The 20,387-nt window shown below is 34.7% G+C and overlaps 1 protein-coding gene across 2 annotated transcripts in view; it reads right to left on the reverse strand.

The window, feature by feature from the left end:
* The window catches only part of LOC107643043 (chaperone protein dnaJ 13), a 7,785-nt gene extending 3,188 nt beyond the window's left edge, over positions 1-4,597 (reverse strand). For both annotated transcript variants that reach the window (XR_002362434.1, XM_016346580.2), the window contains exons 1-8: positions 4,230-4,597; positions 3,847-4,133; positions 3,286-3,483; positions 3,073-3,187; positions 2,686-2,772; positions 1,392-1,480; positions 872-956; positions 513-566 (exon numbers count right to left, since the gene is read on the reverse strand). Coding sequence is in view for 1 of the 2 variants with exons in the window: in XM_016346580.2 (XP_016202066.1) it covers positions 513-566; positions 872-956; positions 1,392-1,480; positions 2,686-2,772; positions 3,073-3,187; positions 3,286-3,483; positions 3,847-4,133; positions 4,230-4,373 (1,059 nt within the window). In the remaining variant the exon portion in view is untranslated. The remainder of the gene's footprint in view (positions 1-512; positions 567-871; positions 957-1,391; positions 1,481-2,685; positions 2,773-3,072; positions 3,188-3,285; positions 3,484-3,846; positions 4,134-4,229) is intronic.

The following is a 20,387-nucleotide window of genomic DNA, read 5'->3' on the forward strand; positions in this document are numbered from 1 at the left end:
CACAAAAAAAAGAAACAAAAAAAAGGGTCGTGTCTGCTCTTACATTACATTCATTGAGGGCACTTCGAATACCATGGATCATATTTGGGATTTGTAATTCTGCATCTAAACCGTTCATATACAGATCTTATTTAATAATTTCACCTATAGCTTTTCTAGGTCTTTCGCTACCTCTATTTTATTATCCTCCAACTAATCCACTTTCCTTACTGGGCCGTTGCAAGTTTTTTCTGTACACATACATATATATATAAAAGTTTGCAGTATATGTATGTGTACAGAAAAAACTTACTGCAAACTTTTATGTATATTTATTCATTAGCCAAATAATGAAATCAATATAGAAAAGCATGGCTTATAACAAACAAACCTTTGTTCTTAATTTCTCTAAGTGAGAGGGAACAAGTCTACCTAGATTGGACTACTTGAGTAGTTGTGTAAAATATTTAAATAAAAGGTCAAAGCCCAGTATATATAGGACCAAACACATAAAAAGCCAAGACTGTCCTTACAGGAATAATCAACTTTTGGCCCCCACGATGTAGTTCAAATTTCCAGAAAATACCCTGAAAAATGTAAGAAGCATATTAAGATAGCTTACATAAACAAATTGAAAACAAGGGGGGCGAGTTAGCTTAGTATTTAACTTCAGATTGTTATTAAATCACAAGAAACAAATGAGGAGGGGAGAAACATATGCAAAGAAATCTTTGAAACCATTCATTCCATTGGTGGAATGTAGAAAGCAAGAAACCATTAATCTGATGGAAAAAGAATGGAATATAGCTGCAAGGTAGAAAATTGATTTTATACAGTAGATGTTGAGATGCGAACACTATAACGGGGGAAAGGCTCTCCTTAACTGCTTTACCTGAATTCCTATTGTATACAACCAGCGCACGGTGCTGAATTTAGAGATCTTCCTCCCACCACCAACTTCAATCTCAAGGGAAGAACTACAAGGTTAAATTGCTTTATGTCAAAAAAGACAACATCTAAACTAATTAGGATATTGGCTGCCAATGTTCTTGAACTGATGCTCAGTCTGAATAGTCATTAGCATAGTTATCAACCAAAAAAATTGAGTGGCTTAAACTTGAAATCATACAAGAATGTTGCGTTGCTATTTTGGTATACATCAAACAATTCATAGTAAACAATGGCAATAATAATAAAAAAAAAAAGGATTCTAGTCAAGATCAAATCTACGAATATATATTTAACAAAGGTTTCATAAGATATAACAACAAAAACCTTTGCCAAGAATATCATTAAACATAATGAGCATCCAATAATCAAATTCTAACTTTGATGCCATGAGATACTTTCTCCTTAAACAAAACCAAAAGCAAGAAAGTGGCAAAACCCACGTGCAATAAGATTTTGCATACCTTCCTACTCTTCCTCCAATGCAGCCAAGTGATTTAGGAGAAAAGCGATGAGTATAATGAACTGATGTATCAAAGGAACCTGTGCCAAACTGGGTTGAAAGAAGTCAATTGAGTATAGGAAAAGACAGAAAAAATAAAAATAAAAAGTCCCAAACTTTTATACAGAAATGGCCAAAATCTAAGCCACTAAAAAGTCAGAAGCACACGAGATATTGTAATTTTGGTTTCATATTTTTTCGTGTGTTATTTAGAGCCTAGAGGTACTGCATTTATGCATCAAAAGAGAAGTTCCTCCAGAAATTAAATTAAATATGAGCAGTTTTAGGTGACTTCCAGATTGTAAATATACTTGCTGTTGGAGCTAAGGCAAATAGTGATGTGATTCAAATAACTACCTCTTCAGTTCTTTTAGGTAGCGTTTGGTGGAGAGACAGAGACGAAAAGACTGAGACTGAGCGACAGAGACTAAGAGACAGTGACTGAAATAAATCTCAGTATTCTGTTTGGTGCAAAATGGGAGACAGGAATTAAAACAAGAATGAAACTCTAATTTAATTTGCACAAAGGGTAAAATTGGAATTAATTAATTGAAATGAAAATATTTTAGGTATAAAATGTTATTAAAGTTTCAATCTCCATCTCTAAAAATTTCAGTCCCCTGTGTCCCTACTTTTTGGAGGTACTGAAATACTGAAATTTTAGAGACAGAGACAGAAATTTTAGTACCAGTCTCTGAACTAACAAACACGATACTGAGTCTCAGTCTCTCAGTCTCTGTCTCAGTACCTCAAAACAAACGCTACCTTACTGCTCATAAGAGTTGTATGCATAAATTAGTTCACTACCCACTACTAAAGTACTAATCATGCAACTCTAAAAACCAGTTGAACAAAATCCTAGAGCAGTGAACCATATGTGTGTGTATGTTGTTTATTGTCCAAATGGAACATGAAAACACTCCTTTACATTCAAACAATCATGAGCAGTGCAACTTCTCGACTATTTTGAGAATGAATTTTTGACCTTAGAATACCTTAACCCCAAAGTTCACATAAACAAAACCTCAAAAAAGTTCTATTACATTTTGAGAGGATGAGGAGATTTGCAATAAGATTAATTCGCACTAAGTAATAAGAGTAAGTGAATAACGATACAATGATTCCAAATTGAATGTAATACAAAATAATCACTTGCTAACTCAGTTAACATGATTAGAGCGGGTTGTGCTTAGGGTAATAAAATTTCCTATCCAACTTGACGAGTTTATTTTGCAGACCAGGAAACACAAAAGTACCTTTACTTCCCCAGAAGCAGACCTTCTCTCGTCTTTCTTTTGCCAGCCGACAGCTATAGACGACTGTGTTCCCAAAGCAAGCTGTATCTGTAAGCAAGAGGGAAGCTATGAAATATAGTAGATTGTAAAACTGCTTCAAAATTCTTAAAGTGGAGAAAAAAATGCCTAATTTTACGCTTTAACACTAAACGTTTTCCTAACTATAGCTAAACTCTGGTACAAGTAAGACATTATTTTTGAGGGATTTGGCTATCTAAGAGTATTGAATATACAATGTTTCCATGTGTTTTTATATTACAACTTTAAAAATATGTCCCACAATGATATGTATTGTTTTTCATTTCAATTCCCTGAAACAATACTTATCATTCCATGAAAGTAGCATACATGTCCACTTGCAGTTTCTGACAATTGGCGGGTCCATAAATTTGAAAGATTCAATGAACCATCTTGCAAAGACAGCGCAAGGCCCATTGTTGCAGCTGAGTGTGATGATAAAGTACTAAAATACAAAGCACAACAAACATGTAAGCATCTTAGCATCACCAGAACTGATCAAAGTGTACTATAGAATTTGATTTTTGAAAGCAAATCACAGACCGAGATGCTTGCACTCCAACTAGTGCACGTAAACCAGCTGAAGCAACTAATTCTACTGAGGAAGCTTCAGAAATTTGATGCCTGAATACTGCAGTGGCAGCTCCACCACCTTCATTTCCATCTACTGCTAAATTGCCACCAATTGTAATAGCATCACGCTTCGATAAGTCAGACTGAATTTCGCTTGTCATGGCCATTCTGGTACTCAGAAACATAATAAATGATGTTAACAGTCAGATGAAATCATAAAGGCAGTTTCTAAACTCACAAATTGCAATGAGCAACAGATATGCTTAGAAAGGTGTTAACATTGTGAAAAAAGTTAAATCAACCATACGTTTAACGGTTTCAAATTACAGTCAGTAACAACAACATCAGCTATATTTTCCAGTCTCATTTTCCACAATTGTGTTATTCAGTGGTATTTTTCAGTGGTTCTTTCACTGAATCTTATTATCCTAATCAATAATTTTATAAACTTAACCAACCAGATTTAGAGTGATGAGAAAATAGAAGGAAAAACTATGATGAAACCGAGCAACAGCAACAGCAACAGCCTACCCTCTGAAGAGACCATCACCATTTAGACAGTGTGGCAAAGACATATTGGCGAGAATTGTACCCGAAGATCGAAAATGCGCGGCCATCTTCTCCCGTTCCTTCATCCTCTTGAGCCTCTCCAGCTCCGCCTTTATCTCCTCAGCTCTATTCAAAGTAGCACCCAGCTCCAAACCAGAATTCACACCTTCCATGCCATATATATCATATATTTGCCTCTTATTTGAATCTGACAGTATCTCGTAGGCCTCACATATGCGCTGAAAATTCTCCGTAGCAATATCTTTCATCTGAGAGAGAAAAAGACCAAAACAAGTAACGGATTGAGAGGGAATTGCAAAACAACAAAGAAACAGCTGAGAAAGAGAGATAGAAAAGAAGCATACGTGAGGGGATTGGTATTTATCAGGGTGATATGCTTGCGCCCATTGGCGATAAGCTCTGCGGATTTCTTCATCGGAAGCTTCTGGAGACAAGTTGAGGAGTGCGTAGAGTTCTCGGTTTTCTGGTGCTTCATTTGGTTCATCCATTTCATTCAGTTAGGGTTTTTGCAGAGAGAGAGAGAGTATGTGTGTATGCTTTTCAAAGTGGAAAGGGGTTTAAGGGGGGTTTTCGGCTTACGTCACCCACTGGTACTAACCAAGGCATAAATTGCAAGGTGCAGATTCGGTTGAAAGCCCTGGCTAGTCACGCTACAACAGTCAAGCCTCCACTCTCTTCCTTCTCCCAACGTCAACGGCTGATAAGAAAAACAATAGTGACGGCAACAATTGTAGACTCTTTTTTTTTTTTGTGGTCATGGATTATAGGGCCGAAGCCCACAATTGTAGAATTTCTATGTTTTGGATTTAATAGTTTTTTGGATTGGTTATTAGCCTCGTATGTCCAGAATTGCCAAGAAACGTAAAGACGAGAATAATTGAATTACATAAGAGAGGTAAGGGTTAGGATTAGATACAGTATATTTGTGTTTGTTTTCGGTGTTTGTATAAGCCACTTTGTAGTGGTTTTGTGCTTGATTCTTAATTCTGAAAATTCAGTGATGCTTCTCTATTTTTGGATTGTTATTTGAGTGATATATGAAGTTTATTTGCCTCTAAAAATTGTATGAAACTATTGAAATTATTTAGAGTATTTGAAGTTTAAATTTCAAGCCTTAAGAGTCACTAAAAATGGATAAAAATGAAAAATTGTACTCCTAAAAACTCAGCCACTAAATGATCATGAAATTCACGTGTATAAGGGTTAAAAAGAGGTTAGAAAACTGATTTTAATCCTATGAAAAAAAGATGTAAAAGTAAAAAGAGTGTAATGGTTATTTTTGGGTAAAAAGAGGGTTTAAAATATAATCTAAATGAAAAATAAGTAAAATTCTGAATTTAGTGTCATCAAGGATAAATTAGTAATTATATAAATTAATTGGGTCAAAATTATAATTACAATAAAGTTTCGGGACTAAATAAAAATTTTAGTAAAAATTAGAAGTAAAACGGTAAAAAATAGTAACTAGAATAAATAAATAAATTAATAAAAGGTAAAATATTCTTTTAGGTCCCTAAGAGTATAATTGACTTTAATTAAAAGTTTTATAGATAATTTGGTCATAGAAAAATATTAGGATTAATCCGATAACATATTGATGCTAAATCAAGTTAAACGGTAAAATTAGAGTACTTAAGAGCATATTAGTAATTTTAGGCATAAAGTCAAATTAAAAATTATTAATTAACTTAATGAAGGATAAGAAGGTCTTTTAAAAAAAAAATTATGAGAGTAAAATGGTGAAGTAATAACATTAGTGGTAAAAGCGTCACTAAAAGCCTAAAGAAAACTATAAAAACGAAGTTATGTACAAAAAGAGTAAAATTGAAAATGTACAAAAATACTATGGGAAAAATAGTAAAATATGTGATAAGGCTTTAAGAAGGGACCAAGAACAAGTTTTCAAAAATAAGGGCAGAAAAGTCCCTTAGATAGCGTTTGTTTTCGGAAACATGATATAGAGACATGAACAACAAATATTTAAAAAGTGTTTGGAGGCAGAGACATGGACACTGGACACATTGTCTCCAGAACAATTTTTTATATTTTTGTGTCCGCTCTTTTATGAAGGATAATAATAGACACGGGATTTGCGAAGGTGGACATGGATTTTTTTATAAAAATTTTTTCCATTTTTGTCTATAGATATGTTTTATTATTCTACTATGATCCCTTCTTATTTTTCCTAATCTGAGTGTTCTTCCTCTTTCTCTTTTTTTTTTTTTAGGTACTCTCTTCTTCTTGTAGAATTTTTTACTTGACGGGATAATTCCTTCCTTCTTATGTTATCGTTATTACTTCAATACCATTTTTACATAGACCAATTCTTCTTGTAATCTCCTGTACTCCTACATACTCTCATTCTCTGTTAAATTAGTTTGTACTTGATGCGAAAAATTTGGAAACACATGGCTATTTTAGTCATTTTAATAATATTTTAGTCTTGTCCATGTGTATCCAAACATAATATTGGACATTACATTAGTGTCTTGTACACCATATCTAAACACAATACACAAAGGATAATTTTTAGTGTCTATGTCCTATTGTCTCTGTCCAATTGAGATGTGCTACGGAAAAAGAACTATAAACCCCAAGGTGCTTGAGGATGTTTGGAGGCGGGTATTACCCACTAACTACTAAAAACTCTATTTTCCCTTTGTGCATATATTATAGCGTCAAACTTTGCGACGATTGCCTGTTGTCACAAATTGGTGGTATTATTAACCACATCGACACGTATGCACGGACAAACACAAATCGGAAAACCATATCTAGGACAAGTTCCTAGGTAACATCGGGTTGTGGGTAGTCAACCGACGCATAAGCTCATGACCTGCATAGGACTAGGCATGCATTATACTTAGTTGTTGCATTTATCTGTGATTGGGATTTATCTCTACTTCTTGTACTTTGTGTTTGCTTACTATTTTGCTATATATTTTTGCTTGTACTTATTTGTGTGACTTACCGACCTAACTACGCGAAGTCTTAGACTTAGGCTGTGGAACCCCTTAGGATTCCTTTGTAGTACTCTGTTGGAAACCTTAGGTTCTCACCCCTTATTTCCCCATTCCGCATATGCAAACCGGCGAGATCTTCTTTGAGTTTCCAGCCTTGGGACTAACGAGCAGTAGTAGCATTACCGGAGGGTTAGAGCGACTTCTTTTACTTTCATACAGTACTTCCATGTTTCTTCAGCTACCAAGGATCGATGACCAGCAGTATTTATGATAGTAGCAGTAGTAGCAGCAGTCTTTGCCCTCGCTTTGTATAGATTTTTAGAGGGCTAGGTACTTTTGTAAATACCTATATAAACAAGTTAGAACGGATCCAACTCTTGTGAGTCGAGGCCTGTTAGTATAAATATGGAGTCTATAAATATTTTCATGAATAAGCAATGACGTAACCCGATGTGAATTATGATGTACTAAACGAGCCTTTGGGCTCATATGTATGATATTACTATGCTTTCTATATTTTCTATGTTTCATGTATATATTTTCTATTAATCTATTACCTATTTCGTTATATCTATATATCTGACATGCGATCTTGACTAGCACTACATGCTCATATGTATATATTTAATATAAGGTCTAGAGTCTCTAAGGAGAGCCGTAAAGTAGCGCCTAGTGGCTAGCATTGGTCATGACATACTAGAAGCTGGATCATTACAAATAGTATCAGAGCAGTTCGTCCGTGATAGAGCTTGGGGATGGATTGACCATGCTTCACCGCATGCTCTGCTTGTGTATTTCCATGCTGCTAGGGTATCTCTAATGATACATTTTGCATGATAGTCTATGAGCATTCATTTTGGAAATGTTAGCACTTAAATTGGATATGTTAAGACTGACCACCTTAACGTTGATCGTTTGGTGTTAATAGGACCTCAATGTCTGCGAATAGGCGTAGCCCCCGTCAATCAAGTCCGAATTCCAAGCCAGAATTTAACTCGGTCTCTTTGTTAGAATCTATGAACGCAATGGCTACAATTGTGCACGATTCTGTCACTGCAACTAACAGAGCGGTGGAAAGAATGGAACGATAGCAGGAGAACGGTAATGAGAACGGCCATGAAAATGGAAATGGATTGGAAAACAGCGTACCCGAGGGGGATAGGCCAAGGACTTTGGCATCTTTCCTTAAAGTTAATTCTCCCAATTTCTTTGAAACCACCAATCCGACCAGGGTAGATGATTGGTTTCATGCCATAGAACGGGCTCTCCATGTGCAACATGTCCCATAAGGACCACAAGTGGAGTTCACCACTTACATGATGAAGGGGGATGCACAATATTAGTGACAGGGAGTGAGCCAGTTGTTGGAACAAGGAGGTGCTAAGATCACTTGGACTGACTTTCGCACTGAGTTCTACAAGAAGTATTTTTCTCCATCCGCCTGTACTGCCAAGGAGTTGGAATTGCTGCATGAGGCAGAGAAGCATGACGGTGGCTGAGTACACCCAAATATTCGAGGAGTTGTGTCGATTTTCGAAGGTGTGCCAGAAAAATCTTGCAGAATATGAGGAGTGAAAGTGTATTAAGTACGAGAAAGATCTCAGGGAGGAGTTGTTAGCCTTAGTGGGTCCAATGGAGATCAAGAACTTTGCTGAATTAGTCAATAAGAGTCAACTGACAGAGAAATATTCATAGAAGTTGGCAGTTGCACGAGCAAATTGTCGAGAGGTTGCACAACAAAGTTTCAATCAGAGACTAGCCCCTTGGGCTAGAGATTTCAAATCTAATGGCAGCAATAGCACTGGAACCAACCTGGAGGCGACCTTCCTATTCGTTTCAATGGTAGTAACAGTAATCATGACCTAGGATGGGTACAGGGAGAACAACCTCAGCAAACTCAAGATGGCCTCATATGCCCGAAGTGTGGAAAAGATCATGGTGGTAGGCCTTGTCGGTTTGGTACAAATATATGCTACTACTGCAGTAAGGAGAGACATCTGGCAAGGGACTACCGCAAGAGGATTGCTGATAGGGCCTCTAGACCTCATCAACAGGGCGGAGTTTTACTGTGACTATTAACAAGTGCCACTAGACCCAGCCACTTCACTTGAGATGAGTGTTACGCTAATTAAGAACCTTAATCGTAACACAAGATATAGATGTCCTTATAATTCCTTGTGCATAGCTGAAATTTTGACGACAAAATTTTCCTTAAGGAGGGTAGAATGTAAGAATCCAATTTTTAATAAATAAATTTTCTGGCTATTTTAAAAATTTTTTCGCAAAATCCCGAACCACGACCCAACAAAAAATAGTGAGGCTGACCCAATAGAAAAAAAACGAAAATTAAAGAAAAAATAAAAAATAAAAAAATTAAATAGAAAAAGACCATTAATAAGGTCAAAATTGACTATATGATGGTAATTAATCCACCTAAGTCAAATTTGACTAGTAAATAATAAATATTATCTTACCATTGATTTATTTTTCTCACTAGAGACTTTTTGAGCAAGAAATTCACTTTTAGTGATGATTTTGCGTGCGTTGAGAAAAATTTTTGTAACCGAAAACTTCGAAACCAGTGGTAAAAATAATTTCTACCTTGAAAATTGTGTCCCAAGATTAATATTAGCCATCCATTCATGATTTATTTCTGTAAGAATAAATCTTAGCCATTAATTATTTCACCACATGGTAAAATTTACTCCGAACAGAATTTCTGATTAGTATTCCGCAAACGACTCCTAGAGACCCCAAATTTTCTTACATGCCACCCAAGTAACTTGTCTCTCCTTCTCAGCCTTTTGGCCGAGACTATCTCAGCCATTAACCCCTTTCTGTTGTGCTTTCAACCTCGAGTAACTAACCGAGGTTAATTGCGGATAAGCTCGACATGCAAGCGCTGACCAAGCTTCCTCGTTTTCACGCCCCTTATTCATTAAAGCCCAGCCCTTGATCACGAAAATTTCAGCCTCTTTTACCATCATAAATTCAGCTAGACTTTATTTTTTTATTTAAAGAAGCATTAGCCTCAAAATTCACAAAACGCTTTACACATGTTTACACTCTTTTGACCGAATTTTTTAGAGAGAAAGAGAGAAAATTATTGCACTTGTTCTCTACAACCCAGCCTCTAATTCAACTCTTCTTTCATTGTTCTTCATGTGTTCTTCAATAACTTAAACTATACAAACACAAACTCTTGCCCGTTTTCGCTAATCCTTGCATTTATATCAAAATTTTGGCTAGGTAAACACTTGTTCTTTCTCCTTTCCTTTTCTATTTTTATTCAAACATTAGCCATGATGAATTCTTACTCTCCTCCATATATAGAGAACTCCTCTTGAAGCACCCATAGAGCACGCGTAAGGAGTTAGAGAGATTCGAGCTCAAAGTGGTTGAATTTTGACGTTTTTGCCACACTTTTGGCCAACAAATGAAACTGCACCATCACCATCCATGCCTCTGACTTTGTGTGTAAGGTTTAATAACTGAACTACATAAGAGGTAAGGGTTAGGATTAGTTAGAGGATGTTTGTGCTTGTTTTCAGTGTTCATATGAGCCACTTTGTGGTGATTTTGTGCTGATTCTTAATTCTCAAAATTCAGTAATGCTTCTCTATTTTTGGACTATTATTTGAGTGATATATGAAGTTTATTTGCCTCTAAAAATTATACGAAACTACTGAAATTATTTGGAGCACTTGGGGTTTAAGTTTCAAGCTTTAAGAGTCACTAAAAGTGGATAAAAATAAAAAACTGCACCCCTAAAAATCCAGCAACTAAATGATCATGAAAGTCATGTGTATAAGGGTTAAAAAGAGTTTATAAAACTGATTTTAATCCTATGAAACAAAGGTAAAAAAGTAAAAAGAGTATAATGGTCATTTTTTGGCAAAAATAGGGTTAAAAATGTAATCTAAATGAAAAATAAGTAAAATTCTATACTTAGTGTCATCAAGGATAAGTTAGTAATTATATAAATTAATTGGATCAAAATTATAATTACAATAAAATTTTAGGACTAAATAGAAGTTTTAGTAAAAATTAGAAGTAAAACAGTAAAAAATAATAGTTAGAATAAATAAATAAATTAATAAAGAATAAAATATTTTTTTAGGTCCCTAAGAGTATAATTGGCTTTAATTAAAAGTATTATAGATAATTTAGTCATAGAAAAATATTAAGATTAATCCGGTAATATTTTGACGTTAAATCAGGTTAAACGATAAAACTAGAGTACTTAGGGGCATATTAGTAATTTTTGGCATAAAGTCAAATTAAAAATTATTAATTAACTTAATGAAGGGTAAGAAGGTCTTTTTAAAAAAAATATGAGGGTAAAATGGTGAAGTAATAACACTAGTGGTAAAAGCGTCACTAAAAGCCTAAAGAAAACTATAAAAATGAAGTTATGTACAAAAAGAGTAAAATTGGAAATGTACAAAAATACCAAGGAAAAAATAGTAAAATATGTGATAAGGTTGAGACATTTTTAAGAAGGAATCGGGCACAAGTTTTCAAAAAGAAGGGCAGAGAAGTCTCTTACTGATAAATTTTATTGAGATGTGCTATGAAAAAAGAACTATAAACCCCAAGGTGCTTGAGGTTGTTTGGAGGCGTGTATTACCCACTAACTGCTAAAACTCTATTTTTTCTTTGTGCGTATATTACGGCGTCAGGCTTTGCGACGATTGCCTGTTGTCACGAATTGGTGGTATTCTTAACCACATCGATATGTATGCACGGACGAACACAAATTGGAAAACCATATCTAGGACAAGTTCCTAGGTAGCATTGGGTTGCGGGTAGTCAACCGACGCATGAGCTCATGGCTTGCATAGGACCAGGCATGCATCATACCTGGTTGTTGCATTTATCTGTGATTATGATTTATCTCTACTTCTTGTACTTTGTGTTTGCTTACTATTCTGCTATATACTTATGCTTGTGCTTGTTTGTATGACTTACCGACCTAACTGCGCGAAGTCTTAAACTTAGGCTGCGGAACCCCTTAGGATTCCTGTGTAGTACCCTACTGGGAACCTTAGATTTTCACCCCTTACTTCCCCATTCCACAGATGCAAGCCAGCGAGATCTTCTTTGAGTTTCCACCCTTGGAACTAGCGAGTAGCAGTAGCATTACCGGAGGATCAGAGCGACTTCTTTTACTTCTATATAGCACTTCCGTGTTTCTTTAGCTACCAATGATCGATGACCAGCAGTAGTTATAATAGTAGCAGTAGTAGTAGTCTTTACCCTCGCTCTGTATAGGCTTTTAGAGGGCTAGATACTGTTGTAAATACCTATATAAACAAGTTAGAACAGGTCCCAGACTAGAGTGACTCTTGTGAATCAAGGCCTGTAACAGGTCCCAGACTAGAGTGACTCTTGTGAATCAAGGCCTGTTAGTATAAATATGGAGTCTGTAAATATTTTCATGGATAAGCAACGACGTAACTCGATGTGAATTATGATGTACTAAATGAGCCTTTAGGCACATATGTTTGATATTATTATGCTTTCTATATTTTCTATGCTTCATGTATATATTATCTATTTATCTACTACCTATTTCATTATATCTATATATCTGACACACGATCTCGACTAGCGCTATAGGCTCGTATGTCTATATTTAATATAAGGTCTAGAGTCTCTAAAGAAAGCCATGAAGTAGCGCCTAGTGGCTAGCATTGGTCATGACATGCTAAAAGTTGGGTCGTTACTAGTTACATGTAGGAAAGTATTGAAAATAAGAAAGAATAAGGATGAAAAGAAGCAAGCAAGAGGAACACTCAAGAGCAAGAGAAGGTGGAAGCAAACAGAGAGCTCTCTGGACCAAGCATGTAAGGTTACTGTACCAAACAGGGAGACTCCCAGGGATGCCAATATCTTTCCATGTCCAACGTGCCTCCTGGTACGTTCAACGTGCCAATCTAAAACACTCTCAGAGACTTGCTTTCAAGCTCACGTTTAACTCAAGGAAGGCACGTCCAACGTGCCACTAGAGGAGCTCCCAGGGACTTGCCTCCAAAGCTTACGTCCAACGTGAGTTAGGGAACATTCAACGTGCCACCTAAAGCCCCCTCCAGGGGCTCAACTCCAACCACACATCTAACATGTTTGCTTGCACGTCCAATGCATGGGCTAGCCAACCTTCAGGGCATCTTAATTTTCTTCACTAATCTGAATCTCTAAGCCTCTAAGCTTGAATGAGAGAGTAAAAATTAGGCACAAAACCCATGTTATCTAGCATTGATTGAGGATTATGAGGATAAGGATCTAAAGCTTAACTTGAGAAGGAGAACATTAATTAGTTGTATTTGATTTTATTTTAATTTGATTCAGTTTTGAATTTTGAATTTTAGGTTTTAGGTTAAAATATATAAGGGAAAGGAGACAGACAGAGTTCTGGTCTTCCGGCCGTTTTTACAATTCATAATTCTAGGTTTTTCTTTGATCATGAGCAACTAATCTCCTCTGTTAAGGTTAGAAGCTCTATTTATTACCATGGATTAATGTTATTACTTTTCTATTCTTGATTTATGCATTGATGTTGTTCTTAAGAATTTGGTTTTCGTTCTTCATCACAAGGGTTTGAGTTTATTGGGAATAGCTTGAATCTGAATTAAATTCTATATGCATCTTGAAAAAGATTGTTTGATAGAATTTAGCTTGAAAACCTCTTCTCTCAATTCTGAAGGTTTTGAACTTGGCTTGATAAGTGACATTGAATCAATTAGGTTTAAATTTTAAGAATTGTGTGGCTTATGAATCAGTATGTGTGCTTTATCTCTTATCATAATGAATTTGGATCCTTTAAATTTTCAATTTTCACTTTAGAGAGTAAAGTGTGATCTCTCATCCTTAAATAGTTTCTCTCTCATATTTTCTCTTGGTCCCACCTATAAAATAAATTGTGAGAGATCACAATTTACCCTTTAAAGTGAAATTCAAAATTTAGAGGATCCAAATCATATCATAATTAATTGATAAAAAAATTGACGATTTGTTAAGTTAAGAAAAGCAATATTACCAAGAGATTGGGATTTAGTTAATTAGGATTCACCGTAAGATACATCTTTGCATAATCAAAGTAGATAATAAAAATATATTTTTTTAAAATTTTAAACACCTTCGAAATCTTAGCATTCTATTCATACTATTTTTTTAATAGTTTATAAATTTTCATTATTTAATTTTCTGTTTTTGCTATTTGATATTACTAAAACTCTAAATTATAATTATTTAGTTAGAATAATCGATTAACTCTTATATGCTCAATATGTTAATTTTTGTAGAAATAATAATTTACTCCCATAATATTACTTGATATGATTCGTTACATACGGATGCACTGGCAAAGCATGTTCACAGACACGCCCCAGATAAACAAATGATGCCAATGGGGTTTTTATACCCTGTACTTCTAGAGTAATATCTCTTTTTGTTTTTTCCTTTTTTGGGCTTAAGCCCCTTTACCTTACCAAAAAAGCACAAGGAACGTATTCCCAAAACTTGAAAGTAGATTATACGCTATTAACAAAAAATCAATAGCACGTGTTTGTTTCAATTTGAAAATGAACATGGGATGGATGGATCATAAATCTTTTCATTTGGATGGATGAATCCATGGGATATTGGAATGAATGTACCCATAGATCTTTCATTTTTTCTTTTCTATTAATTGATTTTATAAAATGTGATTTCATATTATATAAAAATTTTAAAAAATAAAAAATTATGCTTTACAGAATTAATTACAAAAAATTAATAGATGTACCTCCCAATATTCTCTTTTTTGAGTATTGGCCCCGTTTCAATGCTAAAATATATAATCCATGCAAAGTTATTTCACAGTAAAACAATAAAACTTAAACTTTGTGCTAACGGGATTTCCTTTTATAGTATTAGTATTGGGCCAATCGTGGGGAGCTCTTGACAACCGGGAGAATTCAGGGAGGAATCAAATGAGAGAACATAAGATGAGAAGACACCACATCCAACTCAAAACCTTAAGGTGTCAAGTTAATGGGTCTCTCATCTTATAAACTCCTCACTCTTCCATGCTTTTTTTTGATGTGGGACTAACTTCAACACTCCTCACACTTGCAACACTAACAATCTCCCCCCTCAAGTGTGAGCCTCCACATCAAGCATCAACTCCCCTCTAGCTCCTCCACCACATATGAGTATTCGTCCATCACACCGCCGCAAAACACTGCGGGACACGCCGCCCGGACCACCTTTGCCGGGAAGACTTTCGATGCTTCACCTTGAATACCCTTTAAAACCAGACCGATTAAACCATCGGTTCTGATACCACTTGTTGGGCCAACCGTGGGGAGCTCTTGACAACCGGGGAGAATTCAAGGAGGAATCAAGTGAGAGAACATAAGATGAGAAGACACCACATCCAACTCAAAACCTTAAGGTGTCAAGTTAATGGGTCTCTCATCTTATAAACTCCTCACTCTTCCATGCTTTTTTTGATGTGGGACTAACTTCAACACTCCTCACACTTGCAACACTAACAATCTCCCCCTCAAGTGTGAGCCTCCACATCAAGCACCAACTCCCCCTCTTTCTAGCTCCTCCACCACCACGAGTATTCGTCCATCACACCGCCGCAAAACACTGCGGGACACGCCGCCCGGACCACCTTTGCCGGGAAGACTTTCGATGCTTCACCTTGAATACCCTTTAAAACTAGACCGATTAAACCATCGGCTCTGATACCACTTGTTGGGCCAACCGTGGGGAGCTCTTGACAACCGGGGAGAATTCAGGGAGGAATCAAGTGAGAGAACATAAGATGAGAAGACACCACATCCAACTCAAAACCTTAAGGTGTCAAGTTAATGGGTCTCTCATCTTATAAACTCCTCACTCTTCCATGCTTTTTTTTGATGTGGGACTAACTTCAACACTCCTCACACTTGCAACACTAACAATTACAAGATGAGAAAATGTCATAGCCAACTCAAAACTTTAAGCTTCAAGTTAATATGTCTCTCATCTTATATACTCTTCACTTATTCATATTTTTTTTTTATGTAGGACTAATTCCTTATACTTCTCACACTTGCAACCCTAACAATAATTTAATGATAAAATAATTAAAAAAATTAGATGTTGAAAGATATATCATTATCCAATTTTTAAAGATGCAGAGAAATATTGAATCAAAGATGTTGAAAGTGGACAGACAAGGAAAGTGAAGAAAAGAGAAGACTATGCTATTTGAACTATAATTTTAACGGTATAGTCTTTCTTTCTCATTTAAAAATCTTGGGTTATTCGAATCTCATTCCTAACTTTGAAAAAAAAAAAAGAGGCGAAGAAAAATTTTTAAAGAATAAACTTAATTATACAATAAGGACATACATTTAAAGAATAACTTAAGTGATCCTAAATATTAATTTTGGTTAAATTTATTTATTTTATTTTCTTTTATTTTCTATATTTCTCTTGTTATCGTCATCATCTTTATCTCATTTTTTTTCTTTTTCTTCTTCTTTTTTTGTTTGATTTTTTTCTCCTCCTTCAATTCATCATCACCATTATCATTTTTTTTGTTAGTTAAATATCAGACAATCAGTTTAATAATAACAAAAATATATCATTTAGATATAAATGATATAGGAATTTTAGGTGAATAATATAAAAAAATTTAAAGAATCACAATTTTAGAATTTTGACTCACTCAATTAGCAAAATATATTTAAATGTATTTTAGATTCAAATGACACATCAAATTATTACAAATGATACATAAATGACTAAATCTCTTATACATTAGTTCAATACCATACATTCAATTCAATAATAACAAAAACAAACCATTTAGTTAGAAATCATACATGAATTTTTGGTAAATAACAAAAGAAATTTTTAAATAATCACAAGTCCAACTCACTCAACCAACGAAATACATTCAAATGTGCTTTGAAACTAAAAATACATCAATTTTTTATAAATGACACAAAAATAATTAAACCTCTTATATATGAATTCAATACCACTCAACTAATTCAGTGATAAGAAAAGTACGTTATTTAATTGGAAATATTATGGTTAAAAAATTTCTGTGTTATGATTAAGAAAATCCTATGTCAAAATTAAAGAACTTCCTGTGTCACGGTTAAAAAAAATTTGGTGCTTCTGCAAAGTTCAAAACTACTTTTTTTTTTCTTCTTTGTTTCACCGTCTCATAAGTCTTATTTTACTCTCTTAACAAAATTTTTTGTCATAGTTAAAAAATTTTTGTATTAAAATTTAAAAACTTTTGGTGTCACCTATCACGGTTAAAAAAGTTTGGAACTATTTTTCTAATAAATTCTACACAATTCAAAACTCGCCTCTTTTTTTTTGTCATTATCATCTTTTTCTTTTTCTTTTTCTTCTTCTTCTTTTCATCTTGTTTTACTTTTTTTACAGTTCTTGTTTCACTTATTTAACAAAAATAAAAACAAAAAAAATGAGAAAAATCAATAAAAAAAATTTGCAATAACCATCAAAAATAGAAAGAGAAAAAGAAGAAATAAAAGAAAACGGCAATAGTAGCAATAATAAAAAAATAACGATAAAAAAAATATACGGAAAAAAAGCAAAAAAAATTATGATTTACACCTAACGTATATGAATAATTTTTGTTAAATTTAAATTAGTTTAATTCAACTTAGTTGAAAAAAAACTAAAAAACGCTTAAATATATATAGCACGTTATTTAATTTTTGTGCATAGAATTTGACCTGTTGTTCATCGAAAAATATTTTCGATGAGAGTGAATTAATTCAGAATGAGTCGGAAATAGTTTCTCGAGAAGATGTATGCGTAAGTACGAGGTTGAAAGTGATTGGCGCTGATTTAGATTTTGATTGACTTATTAATTAAATAAGCCTAATCGAGTGAGAGATTCGATTTGAGCAATCGAGTAAGATATTCGATGAGCTAGTCGAATAGTTATGGAAGTGGAATGGTTAGTGGCTTCTATCACACGAGGAAATCATAGAAAATGTCTATAATCACGCGGTGGGAACGGTTACCAAGAGAAATTGTATTCAAAGTTGTAAATCTTGTAATTAATTGTTAGTTATGTAAGATAGATTATAAATACTAGGAAGCATTAGGGATTAAGGGTTAGAACTTTTACTCAGAAAAACACTCAAGCACACTTACATCCCTGTGAATTCCTGAGTCTGCAATCGAGTAACTTTTCTGTAGGGTTCCTTCCATCTTCTTTATTCTTTCAATTTACTTTTCTGTAAATTTACATTTCAAGTAATTTTATTTTCCAAGTGTTATCTATTTTCATTGTTCAATTTATCTTTCTGCATTTTAATCTTTTGTGTTGAAGTCCTTTAATACAATCGAAGGCATTTTATTTTTTTTCTTTTAATTTCATTACAAATTATCTTTATTTGTGAACAATTTCTTCTTTGGAAATTATTTCTTCTTCAATTTACAACGTTTTACTTATCTTTATTCCTAAAATTTATCTAATGGAAGACACTTTGTTGCACTTTTAGAAGAACTGGTACCTGCAAAGAGGAGTAGGTTTCGCTCCCAGACCATTAGAATCGAACCACCATCGATTTGCTAAAAATTGACAAAACAAATTGGCACGCCCGGTGGGACAGTTTTGAAATCGAAGTGTGTCAAAAAAATATTTTTCCAGTGTGTCTTAGTGTATGCGATTACGAAGTGGGAAAATCATTCACATGGTTGATGAATTATCAAATGTGAATGGTGGTTCATCCACTAATGATAGCATACCAGTATCTATGCAACAAGCCGATGTATCTTCACGTTCGGAAGGTGCAATCGGAACTAAAAGTATAGCATTTACAACTGTTCAGATTGAAAATGTGGGACGTAATATTCGTCCACGTGGCCCTGTGCCACCATATCAGCCTCCGTTAATCGCTGGTTGGCCTCCTTATGGTCTTCCTCCTGGTTATACCCCACCGGTGGGTGATTTTGTTCCGCCTATCCGTTTTGGGAATGCAAATGGAGTGAATAATATTCAAAATCTATAACAACATTCCGAGTATTCTCGCGATTATAATGTAGGCACCACTTCGAATGCTGCTAATTCAATGGCAGTATATCGACAACAAGTGGAGGAAAGTCACCATGACTTGGTCAATTTATTGACCCAACAAATGACTACGATTCTGAATCCCATGATGGCTGATCATGAATCAAAATTCGAGCGTCTTGCTAGACAAGTCGAAAGAATTGCTCGAATTGTTGATTATGATGAAGATGAAAGGCATAATGCCAGGGAAAATAACGAAGGAGTAGAAAATATTTTTCAAAATGAAAACAATATTTTGAATCGAGAAAATCCTTATGTGGTTCCCCGAGGTCAAAATGCTGATGACCTATTAGCCAGGTTACATGGTGGTGAACGTTATCAAATCACTAGAATTGTGGAAGAAGTACTAAATCGAGTAGGGTTGAATGTTGGTTTTATGAATCAACCACATTTTGCATCTGCTGTCCCCCAAGTTGTTCACATGGCCGAAGTGCCAAGAGGGGTAAAGAATCCAAAGATAGCCACAAAATTTGCTGGTGAAGTTGGAGAGTCAACTACTAAACATGTTGCTCGCTATTTGGTCGAGATTGGGAACTTAGCTAATGATGAAAACTTGAAAATGAAGTTTTTTCCTTCTTCATTGACGAAGAATGCATTTACTTAGTTTTGGAATCTCAAACCAAATTCGATCACAACATGGAATCAGTTAGAAACTGCTTTTCATGCTCAGTTTTATTGAGGGGAGATAAATGTAGCAGTTACTGATCTAGTGGCTTTGAAACGTGAAGATGGTGAAACCATCGATGATTATTTAATACGTTTCAAAAATGCTAGAAGTAGATGCTATGTGTCATTACCCGAAAGTGAGATAGTGAAAATAGCAACCATGGGGTTAGGATTCTATATGCGCAAAAAACTGCTTAATGTGCATATTCCTGATTTGGCCCATTTGGTAGAAAAAGTTCGACAGACCGAACTCATGAAAAAAGAGAAAGAAAAGTATAAAAATGAGCAGAGGTCAAAGAGTAAACCTTTTACTCGAAAAGAAAATATTGCTTATGTAACCATGGAGTCCTCAGAGGAGGACTTCGATTTCAAAACAGAAGTCGATTTGGCTGAACTTAAGAAAGGTCCTCCATATGTTTGTTCTTTACTGAAGAAACTGTCTAGTAATGAAAAGTCGAATGATTCAAAATTAAAAAGTGGAAAGAAATATAGTTTTGATATTTCAAAATCTGATCAAATTTTCGATGTGTTGTTTAAAGATAAACAATTGATTCTGCCCGAGGGTAGAACATTGCTTTCCGTGAAAGATTTAAAAGGAAAGCCTTACTGTAAATTTCATCAAGCAACAAGTCATTCGACTAACAGTTGTGTCCGTTTCAGGGACTTGATTCAAGAAGCAATAATGGAAGGATGGTTGAAATTTAACGATGGCAAGAAAGAGATGAAGGTTGATGTGGATCCCTTCGAGGTCGATGCTAGTTATGTCG

This window comes from Arachis ipaensis, chromosome B05 (assembly GCF_000816755.2).
Source record: "Arachis ipaensis cultivar K30076 chromosome B05, Araip1.1, whole genome shotgun sequence".
Classification (NCBI taxonomy): Eukaryota; Viridiplantae; Streptophyta; class Magnoliopsida; order Fabales; family Fabaceae; genus Arachis; species Arachis ipaensis.